The sequence below is a fragment of the Eublepharis macularius genome, chromosome 9 (assembly GCF_028583425.1).
Source record: "Eublepharis macularius isolate TG4126 chromosome 9, MPM_Emac_v1.0, whole genome shotgun sequence".
In the NCBI taxonomy this organism is placed as follows: Eukaryota; Metazoa; Chordata; class Lepidosauria; order Squamata; family Eublepharidae; genus Eublepharis; species Eublepharis macularius.
This window is the reverse complement of record NC_072798.1, coordinates 24,358,005-24,375,247: the sequence shown is the minus strand read 5'-3', so window position 1 is coordinate 24,375,247 and position 17,243 is coordinate 24,358,005. Positions and strand designations below refer to the sequence as shown.

At 43.9% G+C, this 17,243-nt stretch overlaps 1 protein-coding gene across 6 annotated transcripts in view; it reads right to left on the bottom strand.

Annotated features, from left to right (window-relative positions):
* Positions 1-17,243, bottom strand: part of DNM1L (dynamin 1 like) — a 43,982-nt gene that overhangs the window by 10,893 nt on the left and 15,846 nt on the right. For 4 of the 6 annotated variants that reach the window (XM_054988239.1, XM_054988241.1, XM_054988240.1 and 1 more), the window contains exons 3-12: positions 10,964-11,010; positions 9,789-9,860; positions 9,022-9,108; positions 8,480-8,642; positions 6,816-6,936; positions 6,135-6,266; positions 3,431-3,637; positions 2,769-2,889; positions 2,441-2,596; positions 897-986 (exon numbers count right to left, since the gene is read on the bottom strand). In XM_054988239.1, coding sequence (XP_054844214.1) covers positions 897-986; positions 2,441-2,596; positions 2,769-2,889; positions 3,431-3,637; positions 6,135-6,266; positions 6,816-6,936; positions 8,480-8,642; positions 9,022-9,108; positions 9,789-9,860; positions 10,964-11,010 — 1,196 coding nt within the window. Of the gene's footprint in view, positions 1-896; positions 987-2,440; positions 2,597-2,768; positions 2,890-3,430; positions 3,638-6,134; positions 6,267-6,815; positions 6,937-8,479; positions 8,643-9,021; positions 9,109-9,788; positions 9,861-10,963; positions 11,011-13,355; positions 13,395-17,243 lie in introns of all 6 variants that reach the window. The other 2 variants (XM_054988243.1, XM_054988244.1) reach the window with 1 other exon arrangement.

Here is a 17,243-nt window from a genome sequence, read left to right as displayed (position 1 = left end):
CAGGAAGGAAACATGGCAATCAAAATACCAATATAGCTAATTCTCAATATGGCACCATCTGCAAATACTTAAAAGCCATGGATCAGGGAGGTGTAAAGAGAAAACAAGTGTTTCTATAAGCTTGCCCCCTTCCCCAGATTTGCAGAAAAATCTGAACACTTTAAAAAAGGAGGGGGGTTAACCCCTCCCAAAGAGGGACAGGTGGAGGAAGAGTGGGAACCATCTATTGTGAGTTAAAGAGGTAGTATTCATGCAGACGGGACTGGATGGACCAGCAGGGACTGTAGCTCTGTGAGCTGCGGAAGGGCAGCAATACAGGCAGGTCAGGATGGAACCATCCCCCCAGCCATTGCAAGAGCCACAGCAACAGAGGCAGGTGGGCAGGGGAGGGAGCCACCCCCACACCCACGAGCTATGGAGCAGCAGTGAGAGAGACTGGCTGGGGAGTGGGAGCCAGCAAGGAGGGACCCAGCGAGCTGGTTGGGGGCGGGGGTAGCATGTGATTCTCTCAGGTTTCCCACTTGACTTTGCATATTTGCAGGGCTACCTGACCACAGCAATATAAGAGCAAAGAGGAAACCCCAATTTTATTTGGAGTTTTGTTCACAAATGGCGGGGGGGGGGGGGTCAAACCCTTCCAAGCTGCAACTGAGCTTCTCCTATAAAGGAAGCTGCTCCTTCACCCTGTGAAAATCCACACAACTGGACTGGGATGCAGATCTGTTTAAATTACCAACTCAAATCACCTCCACCAGCCCCACTAGGCCCAAGTTGGTAAGCACCAGCCCCTTCAAATCGCTTCCACCAATACTCCAGTTCTCTTGGGTTTAACTAGTTGCATGCTGTGTTACAAGGAATGCACAACTGCAAATAGCATCGGACTCGAATAAAATTACCATTTCGTTTGTTACTGGTAACCTCCGACGCAAGAGACTGGTCACAACTTCAACTATGGCGTCGTGGAGCTTCGGAAACCTCAGCAATTCCTGAACAAAGCAAGACAAATAAAGAGGTTTTTTTTCCCTACAACTGAAAGACAAAATGGAGTAAGCTGGTCAGCTTGAATGAACAGTCAACAGACTTGCATCATTCCAAGAGGCAAACAACGCGCACAGTGGGAGAGGCTCGCCTGGCCCTCCCGTGCCCACAGCGGAGCGTTCTGGAATGTAGATTCTATGAGCACAGAGTACTTAAAGAGAGTGAGGGTTCAGAATCCCTGCTGCTACCAGAGGTCTGAATGTTACCGAGGAATTCTGAGCGGGAGAGCATTGCAAAAATGCATCCCCCTAATCCATCAGAGATTTTAAGAGTCTGTCTCAGAGTCAGACTGCCTAGAGAACTATTTGGTATTGGAGTTCCTTTCCCAACCTCAGACAGAAGTGGGGCAAGAACATACCTTGCCCATGTGGAGCTATATCCTTTGAGCGGTTCAGACTGAAATGGAAGGGAATTTCATTGGTCGGGGAACCTGCCCCCTGCGTGCCCCCCACCCCCGGACTGCAGGCTAGAACCAATCACACACATCATAGCTTTCCCATGGGCCTTTCTCACAAGCAGCTGAGGCTGCAGGTGGAAATGAGATATACAGGAGGGGAGGGTGAAGAACAGTACCCAGTACCTATAAGGCAAATCACCCCTTCAGAGTTCAGTGGAGTTTAGTCACGTGTTTTGGTGACGGTACTTCAGGAGTTCTGCTCAGAAACGGGGAGATCGTCACTCACAGGTCCTGGAAGGCTCTCCCCTATCAACAGTATCACTGTCGAGACTGACTTCACTAACAAGTCCCGGCTGCATACTACAGCACCAAGGCCTACAGCCCGGAGCTCTTGTAAGACAGTCTCGTTACCCAGACAACTTCCATAATGCTAGTACCTTCCCTCGACACACACAACTACATGATGGGAAATCAAAAGTATTGCCCCTACTGCAATATGGCCCTCTTCACCCTTTTCATTGCCACCAGTACTGCAAAGTGTGTGGTTCCTGGGATGCAAACCCAGATGGAATTTTGGGTGGAAGATGAAAGAATATAGAAAATGATGTCCTTCCTTTTCCATTCAAATATAATTTGAATCATTGCTCTGCAAAACCCCAAACTGAAGAAAGCAAGGAGTTCATGTACCAGCAAGTTTGCACATGCGAACATATGCCAGCAAGACAAAGTGAATGCTTGTATTCCTGCATACCTGACTGTTTATGCGTGAGAAGACATGTACGCCCCTGCAACAGTACTCAAGGGTGCGGCTGAGAGGTGAGGTGGCTGCCAATTCAGAAGCTGTCGTATTTGGCCCAGAGAAAGAAGAGGTTCTTATCCCAGGGATTGGAGGATACACACAAGTATGAGAATGCACTACGTGGACAATCCCAACTTGCTTTTCCTGTTTTCCACCTGATTTTCGCTCTCTGCAACAATTCTGCCCACAGTCGCCAGCGTTCTTACCTGTGTACTATAATTGCTACAATGCTGAATGATCCTCTGCATTTCTTCGTGAACAAGCTCCACGCACCGCAAGCTGGGCTCTTCCAAGCGCTTGATTTGCCTTTTTACCAGCAGTTCAAATGAAACTTCAGGCACAAACAAGGCGGGACGAGGGCCCTGTCCAAGCCAAGAGAAAGCAGCTTAGTTTTTAATTTCATTGTAGCAGAAGTCACAAGCATTCACCAGGTGGTGTGTGCCCTTATATGTCCTACAAGTAATGCAAACTTGCTACAGAGAACAGGTTAAATAAGGGATGCAACATCATAATATAAAGAAGGATAATACCTACAGTAGCATTTCTAATGGCCGTCAAGATGTCGATGGTGTTAAGGCCACCAAGTGGATCAACAGACTCTAAGGTGCGCCCAAAGGTCTCATGAAAAATGTAGCAAATTCTAGCTCCACCGCAACTGGAGAAGAAAAAGAAAAAATGTGATCAGGAGTACATGAAGAAAAAAAATTATTTACTTCATATATACCCTACCTTTTCCCCTAGTGGGGATCCAAAGTAACTTGCGTCATTCTCCTCTTTTCCATTTATCCTCACAACAACCCTGGGAGGTAGGTTAGAGTGTAAAAGTGGCCCAAGGTCATCCAGTAAGCTCCCATGGCCCAGTGGGGATTCAAATGTGGGTTTCCCAGATCCTAGTCTGACACTGTAATCACTATGCGGCACTGATACAGGCTGAGAATAATGCTTTCAATACTTGACCTTATTTGAGTTATAGGAGACAGCAGAGTTCAATCGTAGAATACAACTTTTTATGACTGAGTTTTTAATGGTCCATTGTAATGATTTTTATGCTGTTTTTATAATTGTATTGTGTTTTACCATGTGAACCATCTCGAGCATACCTATGGAGAAGCAGCATATACATTTTCTGACTGCATACATACAATTAAAATTGCATCTCTGAGACAACCAGACTCCAAAACAGAGCTCACACTTACAGTTCTGAAGTCTCGATGTACTTTGCTGTCCCTTCAATGGTGTTGCAATATTCAGTGGCAAATTTGGTAATAAGCTGCAATAATGTGGCACTCTTGTCATCAACTGGTTCCCCATAGCTGTTGAGCAGAGACTGGTATTGCGCAGCTAAGACATTGATTCTGGTCTTCAGTTCCGGCAAGCAATCCCGGATGTGATGCATAAGGAGCCTAGCAGCAGAATTTCAGGACAAACCATTAATTCAGAAGGAGAATGTGACCAATACAAATAAGCTCAATTATTAAACAACCATTTATTTTCACCTAAGCAAATGAAACTAAGCAGTACCTTATTATGGATTTAGAGCTTGTGTGTTTTAAAAAGCAGCATGATTCTGTACTCGTGCTGTTTGCTTGACAATATACACAACTGACTTATAGTTATTTTGGAAAGTCAGAGAGCTTTTAAGTAGGGTGATGCTAAATTATGGTTGGAACCATAACTAGGAAAGCACAAGCTTGGAGTCATCACTTAATTCCCCTAATTACTCATAATTTCCATTGCTACGTTAGTCTTCATATTTGCACACTGAAAACACCATAATTTGTGATATTTAGAAGTCTGTGAGTCTCTACATGAGATCTCTTACACGATGATGCTCAAGTGAAGGGAGATACAACATTAGCTGGGAAGCCAAGTTTTAAAAGACTGATCAGAAGGCTTTGTCAATTTCCCCTTTCTAAAGAGTTACAAAGATCCAGGCGCAGACTGTTTGCTTATTTCCTCTTTGCCTCCCCCAGGGCTCTGTCAGTTTCACCTCCCCTTCTAGGAGGCGAACAGGAAATAAACAAACCCTCTGAGCAGGGATCTTTGCTCATTGTGTAGAGGGGAAATGGACAAACCCTTCCAATCCATCTTTTAAAACTTGGCTTCCCAGCTAACGTTGTGTCACCCTTCACTTAAGAGTCCTCGTGTAATTCATCTAATGTACAGAGACTCTGTAACATGTTGTGACAATACTCAGAAACTGGACTGGAGGGGTGCATTTTAATCTCCCTGGACATACTACTACAGACCTAAAGTCACTGTTCTACCAAAAAAAGCTTCAAAAGTAACATAGAACATGAAAGAGCTGAATTAGAATTTATCAAAAAAATTAAACATTACACGTCACCTGGCTTAAAGAGAGATTTGGATTTCCTCAGTCACTACTATCTCTGTGTAAATTTTACAAATTTGTACATTTGATCAATTACAACCTTGTAACAATATCAGGTGGGTTTTTTTTGCTTTAAGTATTGCTTCTGTTTGCTCCTCTCACCTCCCTCATCATCCCATATGTGTAAATGATCTACCTGTAAATGATCTACCTTTTTAGATTTATGACCTACCGTTTTTGCATCAACTCCTCCCTTTCCTCCTTACACTAAGATTCACACTTGAAAGGCTCATGGTGTAATTCACATTAAGCCTTGAGCCTACCCCACCCCACCCAATCTGCCCCACAAAATTCCCCAGCATGGATTTCCATCACATATCTACGTGACAAAGAGGGCTGTGACCCCTAAAAGCTCATACAGAAATAAAGACTGGTGTCTTTAAAGTGCTACTAGATTTTTGTTTTATTTTACTAAGACAGATGGACATAACTACCCCTTTACAATGTCCAAATGAGATTCATTGCAAAATAAATGCCAGAGTCAGCAGGTGGCAACTAGGAGTGTGCAAGAAAAAAAGATTCGGGTTTCCTGCTTCAGAATTTCCAAAGTGGGAAAAAGAGTCAGAAATAAGCTATTTCCAAAGTGGCTGAAATCACTTATTGATCCGCTTTGGTATGCTACATAAAGATTTGGAGCACACCAGAAAGCAATACTTTTCTTGCCACTTGAAAGCAGCAAGAAAAGTATTGCGTTCAAACTTCCTGCCTCGTCCCCCTATCATTGGATGAGGTAAGCAGCAGGGCACTCGAAGTTTCAAACCCTACACCGCTTGCTTCAGCTGACAGACAGGGAGCAGGCTGCCCCACCTGTCAGCTGAAGCAAGCAGTGTTGGGCTTTAACTTCCAAATGCCCTGCCACTTGCTTCTCCTCTCTCCCATGGGGAAAGCAAGCAGCGGGGCAGGAAGTTTGAAAACAAGCAGCACTTTTCTGGCTGTTTGCAAATGCTTCCTCTTGACCCGAAGTTTTCTGAAGCAATCTGAATCGCTTTGGAAAGCTTTGATTCGGTATTTCCAAATTAGGCCAGCAATGCTGGTCTAGATTCAGGAATCCCGAATCTTTCCAAATCGGGTCCAATTTGGGTGTTTTTTCCAAATCAGAATCCTGAATCATACACCCTTAGTGGCAACTCATCTGGTCCCTTAAACCCCCTTGGATTCTCAGGAAAAAAATGGAAATGTAATTGTTCTGGGGTTGTTTTCTGCATCATGTTCATTTCTATTTACAGAAAGAAAACTGGCTGTACTTAGTGGATATTATTATGCATAGGTTATGAAATCCTAAAAAGACAAAGCTGTAGAGCCACTTCCTTGAGCATTTTGCCAAAAAAGAAAAGCGCAACTGAGGTGGCCATTCTTCCTGATTATTTCCAAGAGCATCTGCATCACCAGCAGCGACAGAGAACAGCATATAATTTGGATGGGCCAGAAAAAGACAGATCAACATACAGACACAACAGGAGAAAAACCTGAACTTACAGTTCAGGATCAAAGCAATTAATTCCTCACACCTATTGAGAGTCCTGGCAAGGTACTTTGTTCCATTCCGGTTGGCTAGAGATGGATACTTCTTCTGGAGAAAAGCATATTCATCACGAATTGAATCAACCACACTCTTCTTATTGTTAATGTCTAATTGACTCCTGAAGTTGGAGAGAAAGTTACCAAATATTAATACAGTTCTAATTAAACATTTTCTATTTCACTTTATCAGTTGTCATCAGGCACTAGCCATTATTAACCCATTTAACTCCTCCCTCCCAGCCAATCTTCTGCCAGCCATGTGGGTAGCCACAATACAACTATGCCTTTCAAGTCATGATGTGAAGCTGCCTTCTACTGGGTCAAACCATTGGTCTACCAAGGTCAGGATTACCCATTCTGACTGGACATCTCAGGCAGAGATCTTTATCTGATCCTTGTACGAAGAAACACTGAGGGTTGAACTTGGGACCATCTGCATGCAAAGCAGATGCTCTACCACTGAGCCATAGCCCATCACCAAATTGTTTCAGCCCTGAAAAAACACCAGTTAAAAGTTATGCAGGAACAGGACCAGAGATTTGAGAATCAATGTAGCAACTGCAGTGTTTCTGCTCCCCTCTGCAGGACAATGGGAATGAACGGCTGTATAGCAGTGAAGGAATGTCTTAAAACACACACACAAGTTCTTGGGCTGCCCCCATACTCACCTATTCACCACGCCAATGATGCCAAGCTTAACAGGGATCACTCTCCCCATAAGGACATCCATAGCATCAGTACCAGCATCCATCAGATCCAGCTTGGTGATAACAGCGAGGGTGCGCCGCCCTATCAGAGTGGCAGGAAAACTGTCATTTTACATTTCATTACATTAATGGTAGCCCTGACCTGCATAACCCAGGTGAGCCTGATCTCGTCAGATCTCAGAAGCTAAGCAGGGTTGGCCTTGGTTAGTAATTGGATGGGAGACTTCCAAGGAAGACCAGGGTTGCAGAGGCAGGCAATGGCAAACCATTACTGTTTGTTTCTTGCCATGAAAACCTCACCAGGGGTCGCCATAAGTCAACTCTAACTTGAGGACACTCTCCACCACCATATTAATGGCCATTACAATGAAATGCATTTTACATTATACTAACAGTCATGCATTAACTTGCCCAGCCTAGGAAGCAGCTATCCAAAAAGTTAAAAAAAGGAAGGGAGAAAATAAAAAGTTGCCACCAAGCCAAGCCTGGCAAGAAAAGGGGAACTGACTGTTTAGACTGTATTCAGGTATAGAGCAGTGTACAGTTTCTTCAATCAGAGGGCATTTAAACATTTTTCTGTGGCTAGCAATGTACAGACACAAAGGGTTTTGGATCCAGTAAATCCATTCCACTGGCACAGAACCTTCTTCTGAAGCAAGGATCTTGTGTTGGCAGCGACGCAGGCTCCCTCGGCGGGGGGGGGGGGGGGAGCTCCCTGCGGCCTGCACTAGAGGAATAGGTTCAAAGGATTTAACTCTTAGAGTTTTAGGGACCATCACTGTCAGAAATCATTATTCTTTGTGAGATTTCATCACAAGGCCAGAAAAATGCAAGTGATTAAGGCTAAGGGAACACAGCAAGCTGAGTTTTGAAGCATTTCGCCTCTGAAATGAGCGAGATCGTAAGGCAAAAAGTTAGCAGCTGCAGGAATCCATCACTAAAGCAGTAAGGAAAAACAAAGGTAAAATGAATACGGTTAAACTAGTAACAAAGCCCACTGTGGGGAAAAAATACCACGGGGAGGGCAGGCAGGTGGGCACTGCCTCCTCCTCCATGACTGATCCCGGCCGAGTGAAGGTGGGGGGCAGCACTGCTGCCTGCGCCTGATCCCAACCTGGGCTTCCTTCCACAGCAGCGCCCTCTGGAGGCGCACCAGGGTAGAAAGTGAGTTGTCTAGAACACAGCTAGCCTTTTATATAGCAGGATGAACACCTACATTCTAAGAACCATGCCTTTCTCCCCAAAGGGGACCTAAAGCAGCTTACACTGCTATCCTCTCCTCCATTTTATCCTCACAACCACCCTGTGCAGTAGGTTAGGAAGAGAATGTGGCAGAACGGGGATTTGAAAAAGAGTATCCCACATCTAATATGACACTCTAACCACTATACCACACTGGCTCTGCGTAGGACTGTTCTTTAAGAGGCTCTAGCCCAAAAGCCTCAAATTAGATACCCACTAAGATATCTTCTATTTTAACAACAAAATATCCCTCCTTCAAATGCTAGAGGTGCATTTTCTTAGAATGTGTGTTCCCACAATATTAACACATTAACTTGCTGCCAAGAGAACCTATCCTAAAAAAAGTTCCAGCGGACAAGCAGGAATCAGCTTTTTCTACTCACCATCTGGATCCACCTCCCGTGCTATTTTAAGTGCCTCAGAAGTGGCCATGTCTGTGTTGGCAGCGGTGACTGCTAAAATAATTGAATTGGGGTTACTAATGAATCTAAGGATTAGTTCTCGGATCTGAACCTCGATATCCTTTGGCTGATCACCCACTGGTACCTGAGAGAAAAAACAATCATAAATGGACTGGAGTGTGTTTGATGACTTTTTTCTTTTCAGAACTATCTATACACAATCACTTTTCCTTAGGGGAATAATCCTACAGGCTGCTTGGTTCCCCAGCCAGGGATCCTGTACCTCAGACGGGATAGCCAAGAGTCAACAAGAAAGCCAAATGACCCCACAGCTGGGATGGGGAGCACCACAGAGCAATGCAGTGGAACAGAGCATATAGACGGGGGTGGACCATACAGAATCTTGCCAAGCAACATTTGGGAACCCCCTACAACTTAGCACAAAGTGTCACCTTGCACACAGTTTAATCAATAACAAAGAAGAACTTTTTCGTAACTGCAGGACAGCATCCGTTCTCTCTTACCTTTGTCATTCCTGGCAAATCTACCAGAGTTAAGTTGACGACATTTGGTGAAAAAATCTTCAGATGAATAGGCTCTGGGCTGATCCCCTAGAAATTCATGGGGGAAAGTCATTATTGCTACCAAGCACTTGCTCAGCTGCATCTTTGGGGGGAGGGGGGGAGAGCCACTTCAATATAATTGTACTGTTGAATCTAAAACTCTTGCCACTTGTTTTCCTTTTTCAATGACCTCATCTAAAAAGGCAGTTTGTGACATTGGGGCATCCAACCTGACCCAGATTCATGCTCAGTTCAGGGTTTCACAGCTGATTCTGAGCTTAGCTCCTGGCATCTCCACTAAACACGGCAGGCACGCCTACCCCAATTTTTCATCAAAGCCAGACTTTACAGAACAAGGCAATGCCTTGCACAGATGACATAAAGCCATCTTCGAAGAGTGTCTCCAGTCTAAGAACATATAACCTTAGATCTTACAAGCAGAATCTTAAGGATGCATCATGCATATCTCCGCGGACTGGTTTTTTATTTGCTTTATTAGATTTCTAGACCACCCTCCCTGCAAGCAGGCTCAGGGCAGGTCACAACATCATAATCACATAAAATACAGGGATATAAATACATAAGCATATATAAAAGAGAACAAATACATACATAGGGGAAACTGGACTCTGCAGGTGTGATTTAAATTGACAACAGAAGAACTATTTCCTAAGTTCTTCGTTCAAATAATTATTCTTGTATGAAGCAGGTAGTATTGCAACACTCACCTTATTATTCCCCGAAATCCTTTCAGTTTCATTTTCTATTTCTTGCCTAATTTCATCAAAGTCTGTGTAAAGCTGAAATTTAAAGAGAAAAAGCTGAGCCCCTTCTGTGGCATGTGGCTCGGCCCACTGGCCCAAGCCATCTCGAATGGTCAGAGATCTTCTGGTGCCTGGGACTAGAGGCAGGCAAGCAAACAGCTGCTATCTGTGCAGTTACACATACAGCGGGGGACAGCAGGAGGAATTGTGGGAAGACAGCTGCTGGCTATTTGTACGATGGCTGAGCGTGCTTCTCCCCTTCCTGCTACAGGTACTTAAAGCCTGGGCAACGTGGCACAAGTTGAAGCATAAGAGCCAAAGGGCTCTTCCCAAGTCTTTGTGGACCAACCCAGTGAATCTCAATCTGGCCCACGATGTTTTTGTTACTTTTTTGTTTTCTGATTCATTCTTGACTCTCAATTTTGTTTAAAATGATTGAGTTTGGCTTTTTTGATAAGCAGCTTTGGGTTCCCCATTGGTCAGAAAAGCAAGATAAAAAAATATGCTAAATATGTAAGTTCAGAAGCACAAGCTTTGTGCCCCCATTTCAGCGGCATGGCATGGGTTTCTCGATGCTGAAGAGATTCCCTGGATGCATCTTGATTTTATCTCTTCCACACAAGCTTCTTGGACTCGGAGCGGGGCTGCTCAGCATGCAAACTGCTGCACAACTAATTTGCTTCAGCACTCTTCTGAGGGTATACTCTTACTAGGATTCTGTAGGTTACAATGTAAATGTGCAGAGGGGGAAGGTGTACATTCCCTTCAATGTTTAGTGCACACAAAAGCATGCAATTTACAATTTCACATGCTTTCATTTTTTCCTAACATGCACTTATTGTGTCAAGTACACTCATTTCTGCCTCTCTTTTTTTTTCCGCATCTCGATTGACTGTGGAGCCATATGGGACTACATAAGGATTGTCCCTTCCAAGCATTATACTATGAGACTCTCTGAAGATCATGTCATATAAGCCAGGCAATTTACAGGCTCTGTACCACAAAAAAAAAAAAACAGGTTAAAGAAACTTAACTGCAAGTTAGACAATATATCCACATCAGGGTTTGCAGTCAGTTGCCAATTACAACTCACAAGGAAGCCAGTTCTGGCAATCAGAACTTGAGATCTGAAAACATACCTTGTTTTTGGTGTGAAGAAACTTCCCCCATTCTTCAGCATCAACCCCTGGAAAAGGGAAATGAAAAGTATGGAGGACAAAGCCAATATTCTCAGCTTCAAATACGATTTTCCATTTGAACTTCCCCACCCCCACCCTCTTGCTCAACCTGCATGTTGAAAAACTGAAAACGATGATTTTATGCCACTTCAGTTAAATAAGCCTGGCATCCTTTTTTTCCTAACTTAAATATCTCATTGCTGATTATAACCGCTCACAGCAACAACCCCTTGTTCTAAACCTGGAGCTCATGTTATTTTATTACATTTGTTAATTTTAATTCTTGATTGCTGATCACTAGCTATATCATGTATATATCCTCACACATGCTGACCCCAATCCAGCCCAATCTAGTCATGATTAAGCCTTACTGAAACCAATGGCAACACATTTACCATGATTAACTCAAGTTGCTGGCTTTCCAAAGGGATTAAGCCACAGCTAATTTTAGTCAGATGAGGCGCATCATGTGTTACTCGGTTCAGAATACAAAAGGAACCCCAGTGTGCGTCTGCTACCCAGAATGCTCGGCTCTTCTATTCCAAGTCATAGATAATGGGTTTTTAGCAATAACTTTCTGGGGTATCACAATGGCTAAGAGACGGAGCCGCAACCCAGCAAGACTCTCCTCAGCCGCAAACTCACTCGCTGGTCTTAGGAAAGCCTTCCCTCATCTGAAATACGGGACATCTCTCTTACAAGTGCCTAGCATATACCACGCCTTCTGAATATTGGATTGCATTTTACAAATGCAAAGTTTTATTACATATACATAATGGTGTGCTGGTATAAGTCTTTAAAGAGTAAAAACGCAAACTCAAGAAGCAGAAATCCACCAAAGATGACTCTGGAAACCTGGGGCGGGTATCTGAGAAAACCCAAGTCTATAAATGTGAAGGAATTTTCATGCCCTTCAAACCAGTTTCAACAGCTTTGCCCAGCAGATCAGTTTTCAGGGATTCAGTAACCTTTCTCACACAGATTATGAGTCGCAGGTTCACCCTTTGCTTGCATAAGGAGACCTCTTTCAGAAGAAGCATAGGGGTTCTCTAGAGATACACAGGCTAGTGGCGCCCTGCTGTAAACATGCATTGGGCCAATTCTCTAATGACTCTGACTTTGAGGGGGGCCAAGAGACCTGCAAGGAGGACATATGCTGCTGCAGCCCCTTCCCCCTACACCTTTGCCATCTCATCCCAACAGCAGGAAGAAAAAAAATATCAGGAGAATAGATAACAGAAGTGCAGACCATGCCATTCCTACTGTGGAAAAGGGACCATCTGCATTCTGTCCTGATCTCCACCTAGATATTTAGACAGAACCAGAGTCCTTTTCACAAGTGCTTGTGCAACAGCAAGGCCAGGGAGCCACCAAATCCAATTTCTAATTGCAGGGCTGCAAATGTTCCTTGTGGAATGACCTGCCTGAGGAATTCAGAAGAGCCCCCACTCTCCCAGCTTTGCATAAATGATGCAAAACCGAACTATTCAAAAAGGCTTTTTACTCAAATGGGAGGGCTGTATTGTAGGGAGGGGGTCTTAGATGCTTCACTAATGAGTTGGGGATCATAGCCTTCATCACTATTTTTGCCTTATATATTATCTGCTGCTCTAAATATTTACTCCTATGTACAACCCGTGCTCCATGTTGTCTAATGTTAGTCCTAGAATTATGTTTTGCTCCAGTATTTTTTCTATTCTGTCTTGGATCCTTGCTAATGCTATGTCTTTTAAACTAAACTTGTATCCGTTTACCTTATGGTATTGTATTGAAATGTACTTGATACTGATTGTATTAACCTCATACTGTGTAATCCGCCTTGAGTCTCAGTGAAAAAGGCGGACTATAAATGACGTAAATAAATAAAAAAAAAATAATAAACTACTTTTTCCAATCCCATTGATTAGAGGTCCATCGTGTTACACTGTTGTTCCAGTCCTACAATGCCAGTTACTATTTAAGCAAGAAGACTACTACTTTGCAATCCGTCACTCTCTTAGTTAGTTCTGTTATTTCCAGGAGACCTGTGCTGCCACTGACTTAAATGTAGAACTGAGTAACAAAAGAGCAAGGGAAGTTATGACAAAGCGCTACAGCACTAAAAAAAAAAAGGAGAAGGAGAACAGATAAATCTCCACATTGCAATCTAATCTGACACAAAGGCAAGGAGGAAGAAACTGCCAAGCAAGCCAAGCCAGCAGGCCCACCAAAAGAAGCTACTCAGCACAACAGCCAGCATGTAGAATGTGCGCATAAACCAGGAGGCAGGAATAAAAGTGGGATGAAAAGCTGGTGGCTAGAATACCATGAACATGCAGATTCTGTGCAGGGAGAAAGGAAGTGAATGGGAAACCTTTAGAAAGGTGCCTTGAATGTTTCCAAGTTGCAGGGTCTGCAGTTAAAAAGAAACAGCATCAAGTCATTAAAGCCTGGTTATTAATCTGTACAGGATTTGCTTCGGTCCCAGATAATTTTTCATTCTTTTTTTTTTGTTACTACATCTGCATCTATTGCAACATGCATCATGATATATATGTTAGTCAATTGTGGAAAAGCAGACATTAACAAAACACAATTAGATTCTACCTTGGAAATCCATCGTTCAAAGTGCAACGCATAAAGACAACATACTCATCAATGTAAATTACTCCACATCATTACTTTTAGCAATTTGGCTTCTTCCAGTGAGCTTAAGTACTTGTATTCCAACACAAAGGAACACTGTTAGGCAATAGATGACACACATTTTTCTGGATCGAGAGAAAGGAACTGAGTAAATCAGAACAGTTCTCCCAAGAACAGAGAGTTAAAAAAGGAAACAGTGGCAGAAAATAGAAAAATCAGAAAAGGTTTTGTACACATAGAAGCTACAGACAGTGGGAAAGCACACCCTAGGTGCGCATGTGCAGTCTCCCAGCTTAAACACCTGTGTGGTGGATGCCACATTAACATTCCCCCTACAGAGAGGAAATGCAACATGAAAAGGCCATGACCACATGGCTGTTGATCCACATACAATCTCAAAACCATTCTGATCAGTTACCCTTTTATGTGCATAGAATCCATGTAAGCACATTCCGTAACCTCACAGGTACCACCGGCAGGTGAGCAAGGGCCATGCTGTTCTCCCACTGTACATAACCCTGACACAGAGAAGCAGCTCATCCAAAGCAGGCCTTTGACTCAAAAGACAACTAAGACGAGTGAAACTGGTTGTTTTGTCTGCACACTGGTTTTCTCCCTTTCATCCTGCCTCTTCTTTGCAGAGCCAAGATCTCTGGGCCCAGCCAGCATAAACAAGCCTGCCAGAGCCATCAAAATTTACCTTTACCTCCACATACACATACCTCCCAGATTCAACCTAAAAATGGTATGAAAACACTAACCAAGGCTCTGACTTCTTGTGCCCCTTGTCCCCTTAAGCGCCTTGTCTTAGCTTGCATTAAATTCTGAATTTAAAGAGCTGCACTAAAAGAAAGTTTCCCCATTACTGCTTTAATTAATATTGTGTTTTGAGCTAGCTGGACTTCTATCTGGACTTCTTGTTATTCTTCTCCAGTTTGCTCCAACTCCCGAAGCAAGAGGCAGGTAGTAATGTGTTCCTGATACCACTTCCAGCCTCCCCATAAGAAGAGGCGACAAGAAGAGATGCTTAGCAGACAGACTCTCATTTCAAAATAAATTTAAAAATCTGCTTTTAGCAGGAGGGCAAAAGCAGACGTGCAACACAGAGCTCTTTGCTACAGGTGTGAGACACAATGTTGTCATGATCATCGCTTACTTTGCAAGCCCACTTTTTATAGATTGTTACTCTATATCTGTATAAAAACAATTGGGCCGTATTAGGCAGGAGGAAGTTCCCCCAGCTAAAGCAACCATCCTTCAACCTAAATGGCTCTTCCATTGAAGGAAGACACACGCTGGAGAAAAGCTTCCAACTTTCACTCAATGGAGTGGTAGGAAACTGGCCATCAAAACCACTAATCTGAACGCCAGATATCACAGGTGGTAAAATTCCACATCCACTTGTAGATAAAAAGTTAGACCCATGAAATGTATGGACTGTTTCAGATGTCACTTCTATCATTCCTGAGGATTCTCCCTGGAAGCAGGCTCAGGTGTTCCTTCTCAAATCTCCCACCACTTGTGAACGAATGAGCAGAATTTTTCACTTTCCCTCACAAGAGCAGAGGATGAAGAAGTGAAGAGATGCCTTGCTCCACATGCATCCCTGGGAGAGTTCCACAGGGAGCAGATGAAAGGAAGAGCCCACCCAAACATAGTGATTTGGAAATCAGAAATTGGGAACATGTTTTCACAAGCCTCTCCACACACACTCTATGCCTGACTTCTGCTTTCTCTTTCTCTCCTCCCTCATTCCACCTCCCAAAGAAATGGGAGCCTGAGCACGCTCCTTGCTATTTCCTGTCAGTCTGAGAGCCCACAGGAAGCAGCTGCAGAAGACACAGCCAAAGTGCCTGTCACTTTGCTCAGCTTTTAAGGGCCAGCAGCTCATAGAAGGCACAATGGGGCTCGCAGCTTGACATGTCAACAGAGAAGGTTCTTGTTCTTTTGAACTGCCTCAGCTGTGCACTGGGAGGAGACATAATGGGCCCTTAGGAAATCCCCAGGCCAGCGGCAAACGTCAAGGCTGTGCCTGAGGATGAAACGAAACAGCCAGCAGACAGTCAAAGTGCGTAAGAGAAAAAAGGGGTGTGCGATGATAACCTTAGGCAACGTTTATCCCTACAGACACCGCCTTATCTTTTCCAGACCTCCCTCTTCAACGGAGCTGTTCTCCTCACAAGTGGGGTAATATAGAGGGTGCTCAACCAGTCTGCATATGGCAAGGAAACTTCACAAACTTAAAAATAACCAATGCAGTATGTTCAGTTAGCAGTACAAGACTATCCAGAGCTTGTACACATACTAAACTCAGAGAAATACCCCTCAACAGAATTATTTAAAATAAGGAAATAAACAACAGCCCTGTCCCTTAAAGTCACTGCTAAAGGACAAACTCTCTGCCTGAGAATCTGGAGAGCTACTGCCAATCAGAGCAGACAATACTGACCGTGACGGACCAATGGTCTGATTCCATATAAGGCAGCTTCATGTGTTTAAACAGAGAGTCAGCTATGATCTTCGTTCAGCAAGTGGCACCAAGTCCTCTCTTTTCCCAGGCTGCATTCAAGAAATGGGCTGGATCCAGAGGAAGACTTGGCAGAGTGGATCTCTCCCAATCTTCGCCTTCTCCAAGCAGCCTGCCGTGTCCTTCGGAACTCCTCCCTGGGGAATCAGGAAAGCCTCACAAGCAAAGTGTGCCCAAAGACACAGAGACAAGGGGGAAGGTGAGGTAAAATTGCCTCCCCACCCCTCACTTCTGTTTGCACCTAGCATCGGTGCAGGAGGGAGAGGGAAGCAAGTTGACTTGATTCCCTTCATGGCTGCAGCACCCACACCAGCAGGACATTTGCTTATGAGGATCTCCCAATCACCTTTTGCGAGATTCAGCAGGCTGCTTAGGAAAGGGGACGGTGGGGAAAGATGCACTCTGCCAACTCCGCCTGTGGACTCTTCCACTGAATCCAACCCAACGTGAACAAGTTCTTGCTTGGTCATGATCAGAATGGATCCAGCCCACACTCCCCTCCATCCTGCCTTCAGATAGAGTCGTGATGCTGAGGACCGGCCGGTGCAGGTAGTCTTCGATATAGCAGCTGTGTGTTTCAATTTGAGGTCTGAGGTGCTGTAACTGGGGGTTGTACTTCACCTTCAAATGGAGATTCTAAACAACTAGAGTTTTAGTGATATCTGAATCTAAGAGTCATGTAAGCAGCCTTGCAGGGTGAGAGGATGCCTCATGAATGGTTAGATAAGCGCATCAGTTGTGCCAATGCGCAAACATTAAGACCTTTAAAACGTGTACATGACCATGTATAAAAGTAGATCCAAGTAATATGGTAAATCTGCACTATATAATATGGTAAATCTCCACAAAACGTTTTAAGAGCAGAATTGTTAGGGCAGATTCTAGGCTTATCTTGACATAGAAATCTAATTTCTTTTTTAAAAGTAGCACATGTATTCAACTCAGAATTATTACCAATTGAGAGGGGGAAAGCTATTTCCTTACTGCTGCAGTCATGGAATCAATATCCTTTCCTTTTATCTGCCACCATTAACAAATCAGTTAAGACTGTTAACTGGCAGATCCAACCCTTGATTAGATTATGGCTCC